General features: G+C 42.7%; 1 protein-coding gene across 1 annotated transcript in view; it reads right to left on the bottom strand.

Annotated features, from left to right (window-relative positions):
• The window catches only part of PIGA (phosphatidylinositol glycan anchor biosynthesis class A), a 155,019-nt gene that overhangs the window by 27,422 nt on the left and 109,930 nt on the right, over positions 1-17,667 (bottom strand). Inside the window, exon 5 of the mRNA XM_078657703.1 lies at positions 15,886-16,092. Within this exon, the coding sequence (XP_078513829.1) occupies positions 15,886-16,092 (207 nt within the window). The remainder of the gene's footprint in view (positions 1-15,885; positions 16,093-17,667) is intronic.

Here is a 17,667-nt window from a genome sequence, read left to right as displayed (position 1 = left end):
CCAGCGTGAGTGGAGAGAAAGTTAAACCAGAGAAAGAGACCCGGGAAAGGAAGGAACTGGACAGAGAGCAAAAAGAAACCCCAAATATTTCCTTAAGAAGGCTAATCTGTAGCTTATCACAGAGAAAAGGATCACTGAGGTTGAAAGATTGCGCCAATTACCTGGAGGCATTTGTGATTAAAAACGAGCGGCGCACGCAGTTGCAGAGGAGCGGGTGACAACACTGCAGGAGAGTGAGGGAGGTGGAGGAGGGTAAGCTGTTTTCAAGCACTCGTGTTTGCGGGAGCCAGGTGCGGCACATGCGGCCATGCTAATTGAAAACAGATGGTCGGCGCGCCGCTGTTTGCTCCCGCAAGGTGGATGCCACCACAAGCATGAGTGTGCTTGAAAAGGAGCGGACCGATTTCTAAAGGTCATCTCCTAGAGCAGCGCATGGTGCTGCCTTGGCAAGACCTAAAAAGGGGGAGGTGGTGTAGAGGCCTCGGAGCATGTAGGTACGGGCTAAAAGAAAGGGAGGGTGGGCACAGGGAGAGGGGAGGAAACATACAAGGGAAGCCTAAACTTTCCTGTGGTTGGTTAATTAAATTGTTTAAAAACCACAGAATGCATTATCTATTATTACCAACAAGTAGCATACTGCACAAAGAATTCACACCTGCAGTCAGGCGTTTCTGTTGTAACAGTGCCCGACAGTGACAATGTACTGTTACAAAACTGTGACAAAAAAGAAAAAACCAGAGGAGGTCGGAGGGTGGTGGGAGGCCGGAGGCAGCGACGGTGAAAGCAACCAGGGAAACGTTCCGTTTGTGTGGGCGGCTGGTGGAAGCGCAGACGGTTAGGCAGCCATATCGCAAGAGGAAGCAGCAGCTAGAGGGTTAACAGAGTAAAAAAAAAAAGAATATCCCAAGGAATGAGGTACTAACAACGTTTTTTATTCACCAATTACAAAAAATCAATCTCTTTGGAAAGCGCAGTTCTTTTGTTCCTAGCATGCTGAACAATAAGTGTTTTGTCTTTTATAATTCAAATTCCGATACTTGCTTCTGTTTGCTTGGCCATCATTTAGCTGCGTCACAAGTTTAGATTGAATATACAGACTTAATTTCTGAGCTAACTCTTCACTTAACATGAAAAAGTCTGGCAGGGTAGATCTTGCATTGAGAGCTCAGCCTCTCTCACTCGCTTCCACTAGCGCCGCCGGTTCCTAATATAATGGTTGCCTCAGCAAGTTTGAGAGTAAACTTGTGCTGTGGAGTGAGACCTCACTAGAGGCAGCTGTAAAGACTTATTGATGCATGAGCTTCAATGCCTTCTCCATTGCACCTAGAACACGCATATACTTTTATGCAGTCTTTTGTGAAGTACAAGCAAGCTCGGTTTCTGGCCCTCACAGAGTTTGGTGCCTCCACGAACCAATACACTAATGGGGGGAGGGGTGTGGTGCTCCTGGAGGGGCAGGGACACGCTGGGAGCTAAGCAGGTTGGAGAAGAAAGACAGCGTCTCTCGCTCACCTCTAGATGCTGGAGAGGCCAGGACTTCTCTGGCGGAATGTCTATATTTGAACTGCTCGGAGCAAACAGTTTATTACAGGCAGGCATGGAGGAATCTCTTAAACTGGTGGACCTCAAACTGAAACAAATCCATAATTTCCGCCCACTAGTACTGTGTCCCGCCTAATTGTTAACTTCCCTTCATGCGGACGCCCGAACCACAGCCCTTGGTGCATCACGGGCGGGAGAAGAACCGTACAGGCAAGCACAGCTGCAGCGCTTTAAACATTTTTTTTTTAACAAACAACCAGCAGACCTCCTTTCAGGCAGCAAGAGAGGAAGCAACAGAGAGCATGTATATTCCGATGGTGCTATGCGCCCGAGCTTCTGCCCTTGGTGCATCACGGGCGAGAGAAGAACTATGTGTACAAGCGCAGCCGCACCGCTTTAAACAAGAAGACCGTGAGTGGTGCGCGTGCATTGCAAAGAATGTAAGGAATGCAGCTGCCACCCTGCACGCCGCTGCTCGCTCTCGCAAGCAAAATGCTGTGGGAGTGAACATTTGCAGCCTCCCATTTCAGATTGACACAGCCAACAGCAAACCTAATGCGTCGGGTGAGTCAGACCCCCACAGAAAAGTTTAGAGTGATTACATGAAGCCTCCCATAGAGCAGCGTTTGCGCACTGCGCTAGGCTCGACCTAAAAAGCAGTACTATATGAAAAATATGAAAAAGGAAAAGTAACTCACCTGTAATCCTAGTTCTCTTCCAGAGGAGTACTCATCAAAGTCATAAGCACTGAATAGTCCCGCCCACATGTGGGGAACCAGGAGCACTTTAAAAAGTATACATATATGTATAACAAAAATATGTACCATATCTCACATGTATGTCTGCAGCCTAAAGACGGCTAACAATGGCCGGCTTTCATTGAATTTTCATGTTAAACAGATATCAATTACAAAGAAATTAGTCACTATTAAAAAAAGTGATCATAGGAAATATTTCATAAACTTTTTTTTTTGTTTAAGGAAAAAGAAATAGAATATGAGACATTGTTAGCTGATAGGCTGCAATGGAAAGCATAGTAGAGTAAACTGCAACTATGCCTTCAAGAACTTCCTGTATCCCATCATCTTCCCATATGACAGGCCATGTCATTTTTAGGGAAATAAGGAATACTGGGAGAAGGCGTGGGATGCAATTCTCAGACTTTCGCGCAGCTTAGCGTGACAGCCCGCAGCCGGGTACACCAATGAATGTTGGCGGACCGGAGAGTGCAGATGACACATAGTACAGGAAACGTAGGGTAGGGTTCAGCACAGCGTCCCCACCACTCTACACAGGCTCATGAATGTCTTCTCTGTCTTCCCTCCCATGTATATACTTAGCCCCCACATAACAAAAGGTTACACCATCTGAACCATAACTATTACAAATTGAATGGAATGGGAGACTGGGTTACACAATGCACAGACGAAAAAGTATGCTGGGTCAGGCGTGCGGGGGTGGGGGGCGTTGAAGTGGCACACAGGGAAATGTATAATTCTAATGTAAATGTTCTAGGTGTAGGGTACAACGTTCCATGTTAGGTCTGTTGTTATGTAAGCAATATGTAAGTTACCACAGTATGCTATGATGCAAGACCGGTAATTGGCACAAGCAGACTATCACAAATGTAACGGTCTAAAGTGTCAAATGACAATCAGTGATCTATCTCTGTAAAGCTAGGATCTGAACAATATTAATGATATTGATCAAAAAGACATTGCACTGTCAACTATAATTTGTTGAAAAACAATAAGGAATCCTGGGTGAAGCAATTGTTGAGAGCTGTAACAGTTCTTGTCCGTGGAGGTGGGAGGGTTACTTATGACTTTAATGAGGATTTCCTTGGAAGAGAACTTGGATTACAGGCGAGTAGCATTTCCTTCCCTTCCAGGGTATCCTGACCTTCAAACCGACCTCCAAACTTGTACAGGAAATCCTGTCTGCACAGCAATCTCTTGTGTGATCGCTCTGTTAGGTGAAGCAGGTATGTGAACCATCACTAATAAGGGCAATTCCGGTGCAATCATTATCATTCTGGTTTTAGAACGCTAACATTTGGCCAAAACTGTTGAAATGAGGGAAGTTGATAGAAATGCATAAATACAATTCTTCGCTCGCCTCTTCATCCCTTGTTGGTAATATCTGGAGGCATAGTCTTGGCATTTTTTGTATGTCGACAAACAATAAAGTTTGAGGATATCAACATTTTGGGAAATTTCTTCTTCAACTCCATTTAGAATCCAGCCATGGTTTTCTTGGAAGATTCGACTGAGTGTGTCAGCTTCCATGTTTTGAGCACCTGGGAGATGGACAGCTGTAATTGTCAAAGTTCCTTCCAATAAGCCATTTCCATAGGACTTGCGGCTCTAGGTACATAGGGCTCAAATGTGTTCCTCCCTTCTTGTTCAGGTAGCACATTGATGTTGTATTGTGCACCAGGGTCGGATTGGGATCACAGTTTGGCCCGGCACTGACGAAAAAAGTGGCCCACATTCATGAGGCGTGGCCCATATTTAAGGGGTGTGGCCCACATTCAAGGGGCGTGCCCATTCATGAAAAACCATTTGCAGAGACAAGGAATGAAAGTGGGAGGACACTGTTCTTGCGCAGGACACAGGGCCAAGTTGACAATGGCCTACATGCTGAGCAACTAAAAAAAACAGCAAGGCCCCTTTCTGTCACAAAATTATTCGAGCCCTCCAGCGCAGGAGCCCTTGAAAAGCAGGAAAGCCCCTGCTATTACTAACCCACTTAGCCCTCCCCAGACCTTCAGCTCAGGAGCACATGAATAGAGGTAAGGCCCCTACAATTAGTAAATTAATCAGCCCTCCAGGCCTCAGGGCAATGTCCTGTCAGGGTAGCACAAACCACAGCTGCTGTGTCATCCAAGGTAGCCAGGAGGAGGAGGCTGAGCTGAAGATGGTGAGTTCCAAACATCACCTGGCCCCCACAGCGAGACCCATTCTTCCTCGCTCACTATGCCCTGAATGTGAAGGGCTGTGGGCGAGGTGTTAAGACTAACACTGTTTCTGGGCTGCGTGGGCCCCAGGGGGACCGAGGTGAAAATGGCTCATAGACTGAGCAACACCTGGCCCCCAGGGATGCCGATGCTTGCAAACAATCACCCCTCCCCAGCCCAGCCTCAGCGTGATTGCTTGGCATGGCAGGGGGGTCAAGGAGAGGCCACAGCTGATAATCGCTGTAGGGCCGGACAGAGAGGCTGCTTTCATTTCTCTGTCGCTGTCTCAGTGCCCTCTGTGGGCCGTTTTTTTTCCTCTCCTTTCCTAGTCCACTCTCTGTGGACTGGGAAAGGGGAGAAAAAACCGGCCCACAGAGGGCACTGAGACACCGGCCCTTCGGCCAATGCCCGAATGCCCGCCTTGCCAATCCGCCCCGGTTGTCCACCTGAATAAGCAGAGAAGTTTTTTTGATTGCCAGAAGAAAATATTTTAAAGCTAGATGAACTGCTCTCAACTCAAGTAGAGGAATGTGGTAGGCCTTCTCTTTGTGTGACCATAGTTCCTGGTCCCGTAAAATGGCCCATGTGTGCTCCCCATCCTTGTAGGGATGAATCTGTGACTAGAGTCTGAGCTGGGAGCTCCTGAGGGAACGAGAATCCTTTCATTACATTTTTCGATTTGGTCCACTACAGGAGTGATTGGATGGCTGATTGTGATAGAGTCCATTTTTTCTCACAACTGTTCAATAACTGGATCCACTGGTCCTCCAATAATTGCAGTACATGTCTCATTTGAAGGAAGGATATTTCACAATCTGTGAAGGCATTTTTAAACAGAAAAAAATTATAATTTTCAGTCAGAAAAGGGTGTCAAACTCCCCTAAATGACAAGCGATGCAGAGTGAAAACTATAAATATAAGGTTTGTAAAGAATTTTACCAAAAAGATAGAGCTTGGTGCCCAGAGATCCTGTTTCAGGAGCCAGAAAAATGAATTGACCCAACTGATACCTGTGAGGCATAATGAGATACAGGGAATACTGAGAGGTTCTTAAAGGCACAGTGCCAGTTTTCTCTACTATGCTTTGTATTGCAGCCTATTAGTCAACATGTCTCATATTCTCTTTCTTTTTCATTTTTTGAAAAAAGGTTTGTGAAAGCTTTTCTCTGGTCACTTTTCTATGACTAATGAGAATCCCTTGGAAGAGCACTATATAATTTCGAATTCTGTACGACTCAATGCACCTATATTGGAAAGTCAGACCTCTATTGTTTTTCTGATTGTTGGTAGAATACGCTCAACATGACATTAGACAGATTTTTTGCAATTTTTCAAATTCCAAAATATAGCAATTCCCGCCCGTCTCCATCATGGAGAAACTTCCCTGCATTGGGCATCCCTGCCAAAGCAGAATGCCCAACGTTGTTCTGCTTGATCTCCTGAGCGTGGGGATAACAAACAACTACGTTTTATATGGGTTTAGGGTCCCCAAAAGCAAAGAAAACTGATGCAGTGTGTTTTGGAAATTACCTGCAAGCAAAACTTCGGCTATGCCTACCCTTTTAAATAAAAAAAATAGCAGTAGTATTGCCGTCAAGCTATATGCTAACACACCATCACAAACATATGTTGTTATCCCTTATACATCCTGATGTTTCTTTTGCTGGGTGCCAGACCGTCCTCACATTGATTGGCTGGAAGGCTGATCACAATGAATGGGACCTTGGTCTTATTTTTTAGCAATTTTCTTTTCCTAAACATGGTAATTGCTTCTAGTCTTCATCACGAACAAGGTTAGACCCCCAGGTGTGGTCCTCCGGGTGTCCTTAGAGTGGGGTACCAGGCAAGTGTGGGTTTTCTATAAGTTTGGCCTTCCCACAGGCAATAAAATAGGTGTAGTACATTTGGAGAATTTAGAAAACAACTGAAAGAAAAATATCAATTTAGGCTACCTGTCTTTTGGTCGTAGGTATCACTCCTGGGATGCTGGGAAACCTACCACAAGCATATTTTTTCAACATCTACACATCATAAGGTTATTCTCTCCAGGAAAATGGCACTGCTTCTCACCTTGAACACTTCACAAACAGAATGTAAACAAGCATTTGCAATGCAATAGGTCTCGCATTATTTAAGTTTGAGCTATTATTATTGTAAATGGCAATGTTTTTTGCTTTATGCTATAGTTTTCTTATGTACATAAAAAGCTACATATAAAGTATTTGTTGTTAAAATTATTTATGCAGTATTTAAATTTGTTTGCATAAAAGATTACAAGAATATCTTAGCAAAAAAGTTAAACTTTTTAATGGTAATTGACTAAATGTCCATTTGTACATTTTAATTTCAAATAGGTAAGTGTAAACATCACAAATATATTGTGCAAACAGTGCAAAATATTTTAGCCCTAAATATTTTTGTTTTACGAGGTAGTTTGTAAGAAAATGATTGTAAAAGGCAAACACTGTAATTAAAATGTAACATATAACAGTACAGTTATGGCTAGTAAACATACATTAGTAGTATAGTATAATTGTAAACAAGATGTAAATAAGACTACAGAAATTAGCATGAATTATCACTTTAACATCAACTTTACAAACATTTTGAAAACACGATCACAGCTGGTAATCATGCATTGGCTTGTTATTACAAGCATTTCATTTTAATAAATATTTCTGATTCCCAAAAACAAATATGACAGTCTCTCAAAATAATGGCTTTTCAGTTTTAGTTGTATTTTTGATCTCCATGTCATCAAGTACTCATGAATATTACTGCCCCATGGACAGAGTCTGGCTTTACATGTCTACATATCAACATCCAATTCCATGAACACCCATCGCATGCCAGGGATGACCATCACCGCTGGTGAAGAGAAGCACAATTGGGTCAAGAATGCCCACAATACGTTGTGGTCCCATTATACCAGGGATGGGCTCAATAATGCCAAAGATGCCAACATCATGCCAAGCATTGCTAGACTAAAAGTGGGAATAATTCTAACAGGGACACCACCAATAAATTAAGAAGGAACACCATTACGCTAAGGCAAGCATTACCGCCTTCGGGTAAAGTCCGCGCTATATAAAAATGCATAAATACATGAATAAAGAAATACCGCCTTCGGGTAAAGTCCGCGCTATATAAAAATGCATAAATACATAAAAAAATAAATACCGCCTTCGGGTAAAGTCTGCGCTATATAAAAATGCATAATTAAATAAATAAATACATACCGCAAAACATCCTCGTTACTCTGCCGGCCTGCGACCAGGAAGTCAGGCAGGCCGGCGCGACACCCGGAAACAGGAAGTAGGAGGGCGGGAGCCTACCCCGCCTCCCACGGAAGAGCCGCGATTGGAGCCGTGTTGGGAGCAGGGAGCACCGGAGCAGGCAGGAGCCTACCCTGCGCCCCGGTGCCGAAGGAGGGAAGAAGAGTCCTGCTGCCGGGCCTTGCAGCTGAGGAGAGGAAGCCGGTGAGTGCGTTGCTGAGCGGCGGGCGGGCGGAGGGAGAGGAGCATGTAGGCGCGGGGGGGAGGCGGCCTGTGTATGTGTGTGTATGTGTGTGCGTGCGTGTGTGTATGTGTCTTGGAGTGCGTGTGTGTGACTGTGAGGGAGGGGGTGTGTGTGTGAGCGAGTGTCTGTCTGCGACGTGTGTGTGTGTGTGTGTGTGTGTCTGTGTGTGTGCATGCATGCATGCGCGGTAGGCTGGGAGGGCGGCGCATGCGCAGTAGGCTGGGAGGGCGGCGCAGGACGGAACGTGCGCGTTCGCGCAGCCAAATCCGACTGCTAAAAATCGTGCCAGTTTTGTGTCCCTCATTCCCCGGCATCAGACAGCTATAGAGTCTCTGTCCCTGTTCCAGGGCGAGACCTAAAAATGACATGCCATAACTATCAAGACCTCATTTCTTCAGCTCTCACTGGAGTAGGTGGCAGATTAACAAATCCAACGTTCATATCTAAAGTACTTTAAGGCTCCAGTCTCAATGAAGGGGTGGTCCTCCATTTATTCATCTTTAATCCTGCCTCTCCTACTTAGAGAGAATTGCATTCTCATGCCTGGAGAGAATTGCATTAGGAAAACGGCCAGATTTTCGTGACCCTTTAACAGCCTGTGTGGTGTGGGCCAATTTCCAGGCAGGGCCAACCAAGATGACTTTCTGACTTCATAGAGTTCTGGCAAAAAAAAAATAACTGGATCTCTAAGAGGAAGGAATGGCACATTAGTCCAGGAGCTTTACCCAACCGCAGCCTTTTATGAAAGAGTGACTGCATGACATCTCCTGGGCTGCAACCTGTAAGAACAGACACACATTTACCAAGCACTACTGCCTGTACACAAATGCAGCAGTAGACTCTTCGTACAAGCAGTTCTGCACAACAAATACGGTTCGTTTATGGTAAAATTAAATTCGGGGAGTCTACAAAAACTGTATCCCTAATGGCTTATTTATGGCAGTAGGAAAACATTGGTCGTCATTTTCTGCTATGATCCACGGAGTGGGAAAAAGGTATGAACTACCATGCTAACTTCTGTGTCTCAAAAAAAAAAAAAAAAAACAGACCCCCGAATAGCCACTACAACTTTTAGGCAATCTAAAAATCCTACTTCATTATTGATCCTTACCCCCCAGATGAAAAGGGACATCAGCTAGGTGAACTAGGGAAGACAAGAAGAACAGAAGGAGCATAGTTTGTTAAGGCTGCACAATGTGCGACAATATCTCACCTTTCAGGCTGAGGAATAGCGACTGGATGAAAAGGCAAACTCGGTGAAGGAACAATAGGTTTCAACCAGGGTAACTGATATGGAGATCTCAGTTTTAAGCTTCTGTCAGTTAGTCAACGCTGCTTTCATGACTCGACTTGGATCGCTTAGTAGCACTCTGTTCCTTTCTGAAGAACAGGCACAAGCCCTTCACATGCACTATAATAGGTTCATGTTGTCTGATGTGTTACAGAATATTAGATTAACACAAAATGGGGATGTTATTTAGCCTTTTTGTAAATCTAAAGAGGTTATCCTCTTTGGGGCTCAAGAGGTAGGCCAACTTGCCTCTTTGATATCTGTATTACCAGCAGCAAACAGTACAATAAACTGTGCACAATCAGGTATTCATCAGTACATATTACACCCCAAGCAGCCAAATGCATGTCCAGGTTCTACAGGAAGGAATCCAGCCATTCTAGTCTTAATAAACTACTACATGCACAACTCTGCCTTCATTCCTACCCCAACGCTTTCCACTCTAGTAGGGGCAGGATGTATAACTATTTGAAGAACTTCAGGCAACCGTGGAAAAAGAAATGCTTCAGATAGTCCTCAAATAGATGTAGAAATGGTTGCAAAGGCCCAAATAGGAAAAGAGTTCTAATAAATCTATTCTGTTGTAAAGAAAAGGTCAACGTGATGGAGGCCAATGTTGTACATTTGAAAAGTACTTTGGAATCATCTGTAAAGCCGTGACTGGAGCCAATGCCACTCACTATTCACCAAGAAGCATTCTCCTGATGTGGAAATGAGGAACGATGAGCCTGTTCCACTTCCTTTACTTCTATAGAATGTTAACTTTAGCATGTGAATCTCTGGTAGGTCCAGGGCTGCAGAACGAAAAGTATCTTACCTGTAACAACAATTATCCAAACCTTGGCGTCTTTCATAGATTCACATGCAACTCTTCCTTATACTATTTTCTTGGATTCTTCACATTGGTTTCATTCCTTTCACTCTTGTGCTTTCAAAATCTGAGGCATGGTAGCCTTTTAGAGGAGGAGGGTTTGGAGAGAGTGGAAGAGGTTAGAAGATTTCATAACAATGAGTATATTTGCCTAGAGTGTGGGCCAACATATTGGGTGGATGTGCTAAAAGTAATATAGCAGTGTTGTATATATTGCTGATATTTGTGGTCGACTGGAAATTTCAAGAATGATGAATGAGAACATTAATCATTGCGTTGCCTTACTGAGGTGTATATATATATATATATATACATATATTCTCTGAAAGGTTGTACACAGGATACCACCTGGAAAGGAAGGCCCCTTGAAAGTTTCTGTGGCATTGCCTAATGCAACTATGCCAGCTAGTTACAGTCACCTCATCCTCCAGTGATCCCTTGGACTCCTTATTACTAAAGGCCCAACTCTTGCTGGATGTGTTGCATTCAATTTATGCTGTGTGGAATTAGAGAAAAACAGAAAGAAATGAGTCAAGAAGTGATCAGCACTGCCTGACTGGAATTGAAGAGAGGGCAGCTATTTGACACTCAATCCAGTAATGGGAACTGCTTTCCTTGGGAAGTGTTCAGGCATGCTCAGAGGTAGGTTACGGCTACGGCAGAGAGGATTTTGCCTCATTCAGATGGAGTCCCAAGCAGCGAAAGAGTGTAAGGCAGGAATTTGGAATCTTCTTCCTCACTGTTGACCCTTTTATGAGCAAGCTGTCTAAATATATGGAAGCACACGACGGCCTTTCTTTGGAAGATGTCACCACTAGCACCAGACGGTTGGTAAAGTCTTTCAGGCCCCCTTGAGGCCCAGTGGAAGGGTTTTGAATTGGTACTGCTGCCCAGCCAAAGAAAATCTCAGATATGACCTGTGGTTCTGATGGCTATAGATGTGAAATTAAGCATCCTGAAGGTCCAAAGACATCAGGAATTCTCCTTCTTGGAGTAAGGAGAGGGCATCTTGCAGCATGACCATTTTGAAGGACTGCATAATTAGGACCTTGTTCAAATCCCGAAGATCTAAGATGGGTTCTCAAGCCTCCTGCCATTTACTTGACCAGGAAGACCTGGAGTAAAAGCTCCAGATTGTCTAGATTTTCAATACCTAATTTATTAAATCCTTGAGAAGGAGGTTGAGAAATAAGTGCTGAATGAACGATCTGGAGCTTAGGGTTGTTCTCAAATTCCAAGATAAAATCAGAATTTTCCCCCATACTGCATGGAAAGGGGTGTTGGCTGGTATTGCAGGTGTGAGGTCCGCATGTGCATATCCTTCTTTTATGTGTGTGTAAAGTTCCTATTTGGTTTTTTTGTCCGCATTGCTGTAGTTTTGTTTGAGCCCTTGAGGATAGATCGTCTAAATGACACCTAGCCTCATACGGATTGCTCTTGTAACACCCTTGTGGCAGCTCTGGCTCATATTCCAGAATGCAATGGACTACATTATTTCGGACTGTATGCAGTCTGGGACTACTCAGATTGAAGTAAATTCTTAAACATCCTCTTCTTCTTCCACTGTATTTAAAACGCGAGTACATAGATTGTCAGTCACTTTGACTGAAGAAGAGTGTAGGGCAAAGCTAAGGGGCACTCCCAGCAACGGCATGCTGATAATATCTCCAAAATAGAAACTAATTATTGCGAATAGTGTCAAAGATAGTAGAGATTCCAGTGGTGGAATTATTATTAACAAGTTGAGTATTTAGGCAACTACTTGATAATGTGGAGTAGAAGCCCATCTATGGAGAAGTGGCCAGAGACAGTCAGCAAAGAGGTAGACAATGAAGACAAGGAGTCAGACAACAAGGTACACGTTGATGACACATTCAGTGATGAGACTGTTGAAGACAGAGTTGTGTCAAAGATGGCTTGTCAGCTGAAAAACTTTACAAACTACTTTCTAAGAAGGTTGTGGCAGGAATGGTGTCAGAACATCTGCCAAAGACAATTTTCTTACCATTTACATAGTGGATGATGGTAGGCATAGGTAGCTGCATCAAGAGGTAAAATACTTTTTTTAAAGAGAGATTAATTTTACTGGTGCTTTCTTGGTTAAGCACGAGACATCTCAAGTGTTTCTTTTTCTGCTCCATTTTAGCTGAAGATGCTGGAGGGACCCTTCTCGCAGAATCCTCCCCTGAGGTATGGAGGGAGCATGCCAGTATTTCGCTTTCCTCTTGAAGAAATAAAGCCAGGTGCTCGTCTTTGTTACACAGAGTTTCGGAAAAGAAGAAGTTTCAATTTTTACATATGAATGGTCAATGCTTAAGATCAATGAAACAAAGGCACTTAAGGTGAAGGTAATCTACAAACAGTTTCCTAAAGCCAACTATCTGAGCAGACTTTATAGGAAGATTTATTTGCCTTATGGGGAGAGGCTGGCCTTCTGGACAGTGTCTCAACTGGCCCAGAAGTAAAAAATATCCCACAAACTCACTCACTTTGATTTGGCAGATGGAGCTGCCCAGGGATGGAAGGAGACTAAAAACTAGTAATCCTAAAGTTCTGAGTTAAGTGAGTAGATGGAACAGAGCTCAGTACTGGGACTTCCGCACACTCAACATGCTGTAGAAAATCAGAGACATCTGGGCCTGTCAGTGCAATCACCTCCTTGGATTGAAGTGCTTTTAAATTAGGTGAATGCACTGCTAAACAAACATGGTTCTTGGGCCTATGGCCCTTTGAACAATGTTTTTTGCTGTTTTACACTACCAGAGAGTGTCCGCCTGACGGCAGGGAATAATGCAAGCATGTCAATCTATTAAACATTCAATGTTGGAGAATCTGATGAAGATCTATTATAAATAAGAACAGCTTTTCTGAAAATGATTAGATGTTTGTATAAATATTTTTTTGCTTGCGAACGTTTAAGCTGAAAATGGCTACGCATAAGCAAAGATCTACAAAAACTTCATTTATATGATGTGAGCATGAAAATCTAATATTTTGTGGCCTCTGGGGGAAGTGGAGTTTAGAGCACTTCTATCTCACTAGCTGAACTTTGTACCAACTTAATAAAATGGATACTGGCTGTATGGCTGAGTGAACAGAATGCTTGCTGTTGACATTTTAAGGTTTCTGAATGTCATGAGTTTCAATTCTAGAAAGGCAGATTCAACCTTCCATCCTTCCAAGATGGGTACATTGTGTGCCATATATCGGGTAATGGTAATATCTGTTGTTAACAGCATGTAGAAACAGTGGAAGTGCAGTAAGTAGCATTATATAATAATTATATAATAAACTCTATTTATTGTTTTTTATAACAACAGCAATAGTAGTAAAAAGAATATCATCAGAACAGGCTAATAATTATACTGCAAGAAATTGCACTGCATGAAAGTATCCTTTAACACTCTTCTGCTAAATAGTTTTCTGGTAATTTGCGGTCCTGGGGTGGGGGAAATAATTGAACCATGTGCATCTATTCATGATCCAAGGTTGGAAAAGGGATACTTAAAAAAAATCTATTACCTCCTCAAGCCATTTTGTGGGTGACTGTGATCTGACTTTCTTACGGACACCAGAATGTTGTACCCTGTTTATTTCAAACAGGTAAAGCCTCCTCTAACAAAACACACGGTCTTCAGTTTTGAGCTCTACATGACCCTTCAAGTTTGCAAAGATGGGGCCAAAAAGGAAGAGCATAGGTAGAGGGCCATATTTATTCAAAAGCACACAGTCAAAATGGAATGTTTCCAAACTTAACTCAGGATAATGCCCTGGATGAAAGTTTGGAAGCTTCTCCCTGTCAAGCCTGGGTCAGGTTTTTGTCAGCCATAATATATCTCCTACAGTTTTCCTGAATGCCGCAACGTTTGTTTAAGTGTGGGCTCCAGGCCACAAGATAAATATTTGTCTAATTTATTGAATAACTACAGACATTGCATCCTTAAAGTAGAGCACATCTAGCAAGAGGAGTCAGTAAGTACTATTTTGACAATGGCTCCCCTCGAAGGTTGACACCTTCTCACCAGTGGGCAATCTTGCACTTTTAAAGTCACCTGAGCTTCCAACCATCTAACGAAAAACTCCAGTTGATAGGGCAAATTTGCATAATTGGAGTGATAGGACATTAGGCCCTCAATCAGAATCTCTTGCTGTTGAGGTCAGTTTGATGTTAGGCTACATTGATAGGAATCATAATGTTGTTTCCACTTCGCGGTCTAATCAAGTCGCTGGGCTCTCTCTGAGGTTGAGATCGTCTCACCAGTGAATCGCTTGACGTATGGTTACCTTTTGTTGATGTTCAATCACAGCTGTAGATCTGACATTGAGCTCTCATCATGAAAGATAGTCTCTCTTGTGAGCGGTAGTCACTTACCATGATCATCTCCTCTACATTCAGCTTTACTCAACCAGCGCATTAGGTGAGCAAAAATGAACAAGTTCTAAGGGATCTTAACACTGGCATGAGAGGTGGTCCAGGAAGCACTCTGGTCCCAGTAGATCCCCCAAAACCCGATTATACAAATGTCTTCAACCAGTATAGCACAAGAAATTGTTATTATTGAAATTAACACAAAGATGAATACATCAACAAAGAAGCAGTAACAAATGTTACCCTCTGCAAGGCAATCATGGCTATACAAGTGGTCACTTTTGAACCAGAAGTATCCACCTGCTTGTTAGGAAAGGACTATGAATGAAGCAAAACAAGTCACAAAAACAAAGTTGTAGGCTGAAGAGATACAATGTTCTAAAGATTTGCTAGCTGTGATGATTAAATTGACTGGGGAAAACAGCAGGTACCTTCTTTCAAAGATAAGGATAGGCCTTAGACAGTAGGGAAAATGTTCTACAATTTGCAGACAGTGAGTATTCTTGTCTACCTTTCCACTGCCTACTGTATTATGAGTGGGTAAGAGAATTAGAAACCACAGAGCTGGAATCATTATAACAGCTCATGCTTGCAACAAAAGGTTTCTTCGTTTCAAAGAGTTGACTAACTACTGTGCTCTCGTCAATCAGGATCTAACATTTGCTGGGATAATCAGCTGAACTGCAAGGGCAATCATGGTCTTTGGAAAATGTCTGGTCAAGGATGTCACTGATTTATTGGTATAGCTGTTGTTATGTTCACATGGTGAGTATTTGGAGTTTGCTGGACAAGTAAGGAAGACAAAATACCAAAGGATTTCTCTTCCCTGTCATGCAAAGCAGCTTCAATTTCCCTTACTGTCTCTTCTGTGGAGCATCAGAGAAGATAGCTGCAATACTATATTGGGTATTACTGTGGGTGGATGGGCACATGCGATCAGGACAATGCCATCACTCACAGGCAATGGCCAAAATGGCTGACAAACTGTCCAATGCTGTGGAGGGTGGAAGCAAAATGTGAATAACAGATACACAGACCAATGGATGGGCAATTCTGACCCAAAACCACTGTATATGTGTTTGCATTTTAAATCATTAATGTTTTTGAATATATAACGCTAACAAGAGAGTTCTAGACTTCACTAAAAAACACTAAAGAGCTGTACAGAATGTAGGGGAAGGGGGCACAGAGGTAGCCTGCTAGTTTCTTATTCACACAGATTTAGAAAGCAAGTTGTCATTCTTTCAACTAAGTGGCATTGTGTCAATTTATTGCCAAAAGAAAAAGGGAAAAACATTAATGTATGGTGAATAATTAAACTTGGGTACACTTACCTTTTCTGTTCTCGCTGCCACATTTCTCCAGGTATATAAACTCTTCACATTGTTGTGAATTGATTCAGGGCTTGGCAATCTTCCTGTCCTCAGATTGTCAATTGCCTTTTCTAATCCATCACACAAAGATTTTACTGATGGATCACACAGGATAACTAGACTTTCAGGTAGCACCTCTGGAATCCCGCCTACTCTTGTACTCACAACCTGTTGAAGAAGCAATTTGATTTGCTTTAAATATGTCCAAATAATTAAAACTATATTCTAACATAAACAATGAAATAGCAAGCTCCAATGACTGTATTATGGTTCTAAATACAAAAGCACAAGTAACACAATGTTTCATTTCTGAAGCATTATATTTTTATGTGCCCAACTACAAGCCTTTCTGCATTGGTTGAAAGACAAATGGATGTCTTTTGGAGTTACCACAGGTAGAAGAGAGAACCCGCATTCTTTCTTGCAACCCAAATGACCATCTTCTTGAAGCTCTGGCTATTAATCAATATTTACCTCTGACGCTCAGAACATTTAACAAGTTGCACAGATTAAACTGAAAACTTGACTCAAGCTCAGCTTGTTGCAACTTAGGACAGGTGGTATATTTTTCTGAAATTAAACTAGAAACACACTACTTCAGTAAATGCGAGGAAAAGATATATTGCACCACTCAAGCTTATATGTATACAACTATACAGCTACTTAGCTCTTTTCAGTAAAGTGCAATACAATCTCACAATATGATGTAAAACAATTTAAAGACTTACCATCTGTCATTAGTGATCTGTATTGCTTGATGTTCACAGATCTCAACTTTTTGAAACTTGAGAAGTGTATTTGTAGAATTCTTTAATGCTTTCATTCCTCTGTCCATCTCTATTTAACATGGAAAAGGAAATTGTACCAACAAATGGCAAGTCACTAAGAGGCTGTTGAAATATAGGCAAGTATCCGCCAGGTCGACATAAGCCCTAGCATGTAGCACTGTGAACCAACCAGCATTTCTGCCTCACGGTTATCTCTGGAGAAGAAAGTGCATCCACCAATGTGACAGATACAGTTTCATCACTAATTAATACCAGGGGGGGGACCATCAAGATTTGTTGGCCTACTCTACATTCACTTTAGATTTTCAGGAGCTGTAGCGGGGTTGTTGTTGAAAGGCCCTAGAAAATATAAGACTGACACACAGGGAACATAGGAGTAATAGGAGGCTGGCTGAGATGTGTGGCATACACCACCAGGTTCTTTCTGGTCAAACATCTTACTTTCTGAGTTTAGTCCTTTAAGTCTCAAACTACCACAGCAGTAAACTTTTAAAGCTCCCCCAGGAGGGAGGGTTGGGGGGGGGGTAAGGGGGGGGGGGCACTTGGAGAGTAATAGGATGTCAGGATGATGCCAAATAGCTTGGTCCAGTTTAGGATCAGTTGCCACATGTCAGCTGCAGAAAAAGGACTCCTGTAGCTCTCTAGTGTCCCTGTAACATTATAACACTTGGCATCTGCTTCTTTGTCCTGGGTACAACAGGGAAAGCAGATCCAATTTTCTAAGCTTTTAGTGGTTCATAAGACTCATGTTCTGTCCTCTTGTGATCTTCCACAGATCCAGGAGTTTTCCAAGAGGTGAGACTTTGAAGTCAAGCAGGAACTAGGGGGGAGGAATGATTTCTGGGCAGTCACTGAGTAATTGGGTAAAAGTTCCCACTGACAACCTTACCCACTTTAGGCATTTTCAAGATGGCCAAAGTCTATGGCCCCACCACTATACTTGGGCTCTGAGGAC

The sequence above is a fragment of the Lissotriton helveticus genome, chromosome 8 (genome assembly GCF_964261635.1).
Source record: "Lissotriton helveticus chromosome 8, aLisHel1.1, whole genome shotgun sequence".
In the NCBI taxonomy this organism is placed as follows: Eukaryota; Metazoa; Chordata; class Amphibia; order Caudata; family Salamandridae; genus Lissotriton; species Lissotriton helveticus.
This window is presented reverse-complemented; position numbering and strand designations above follow the sequence as displayed.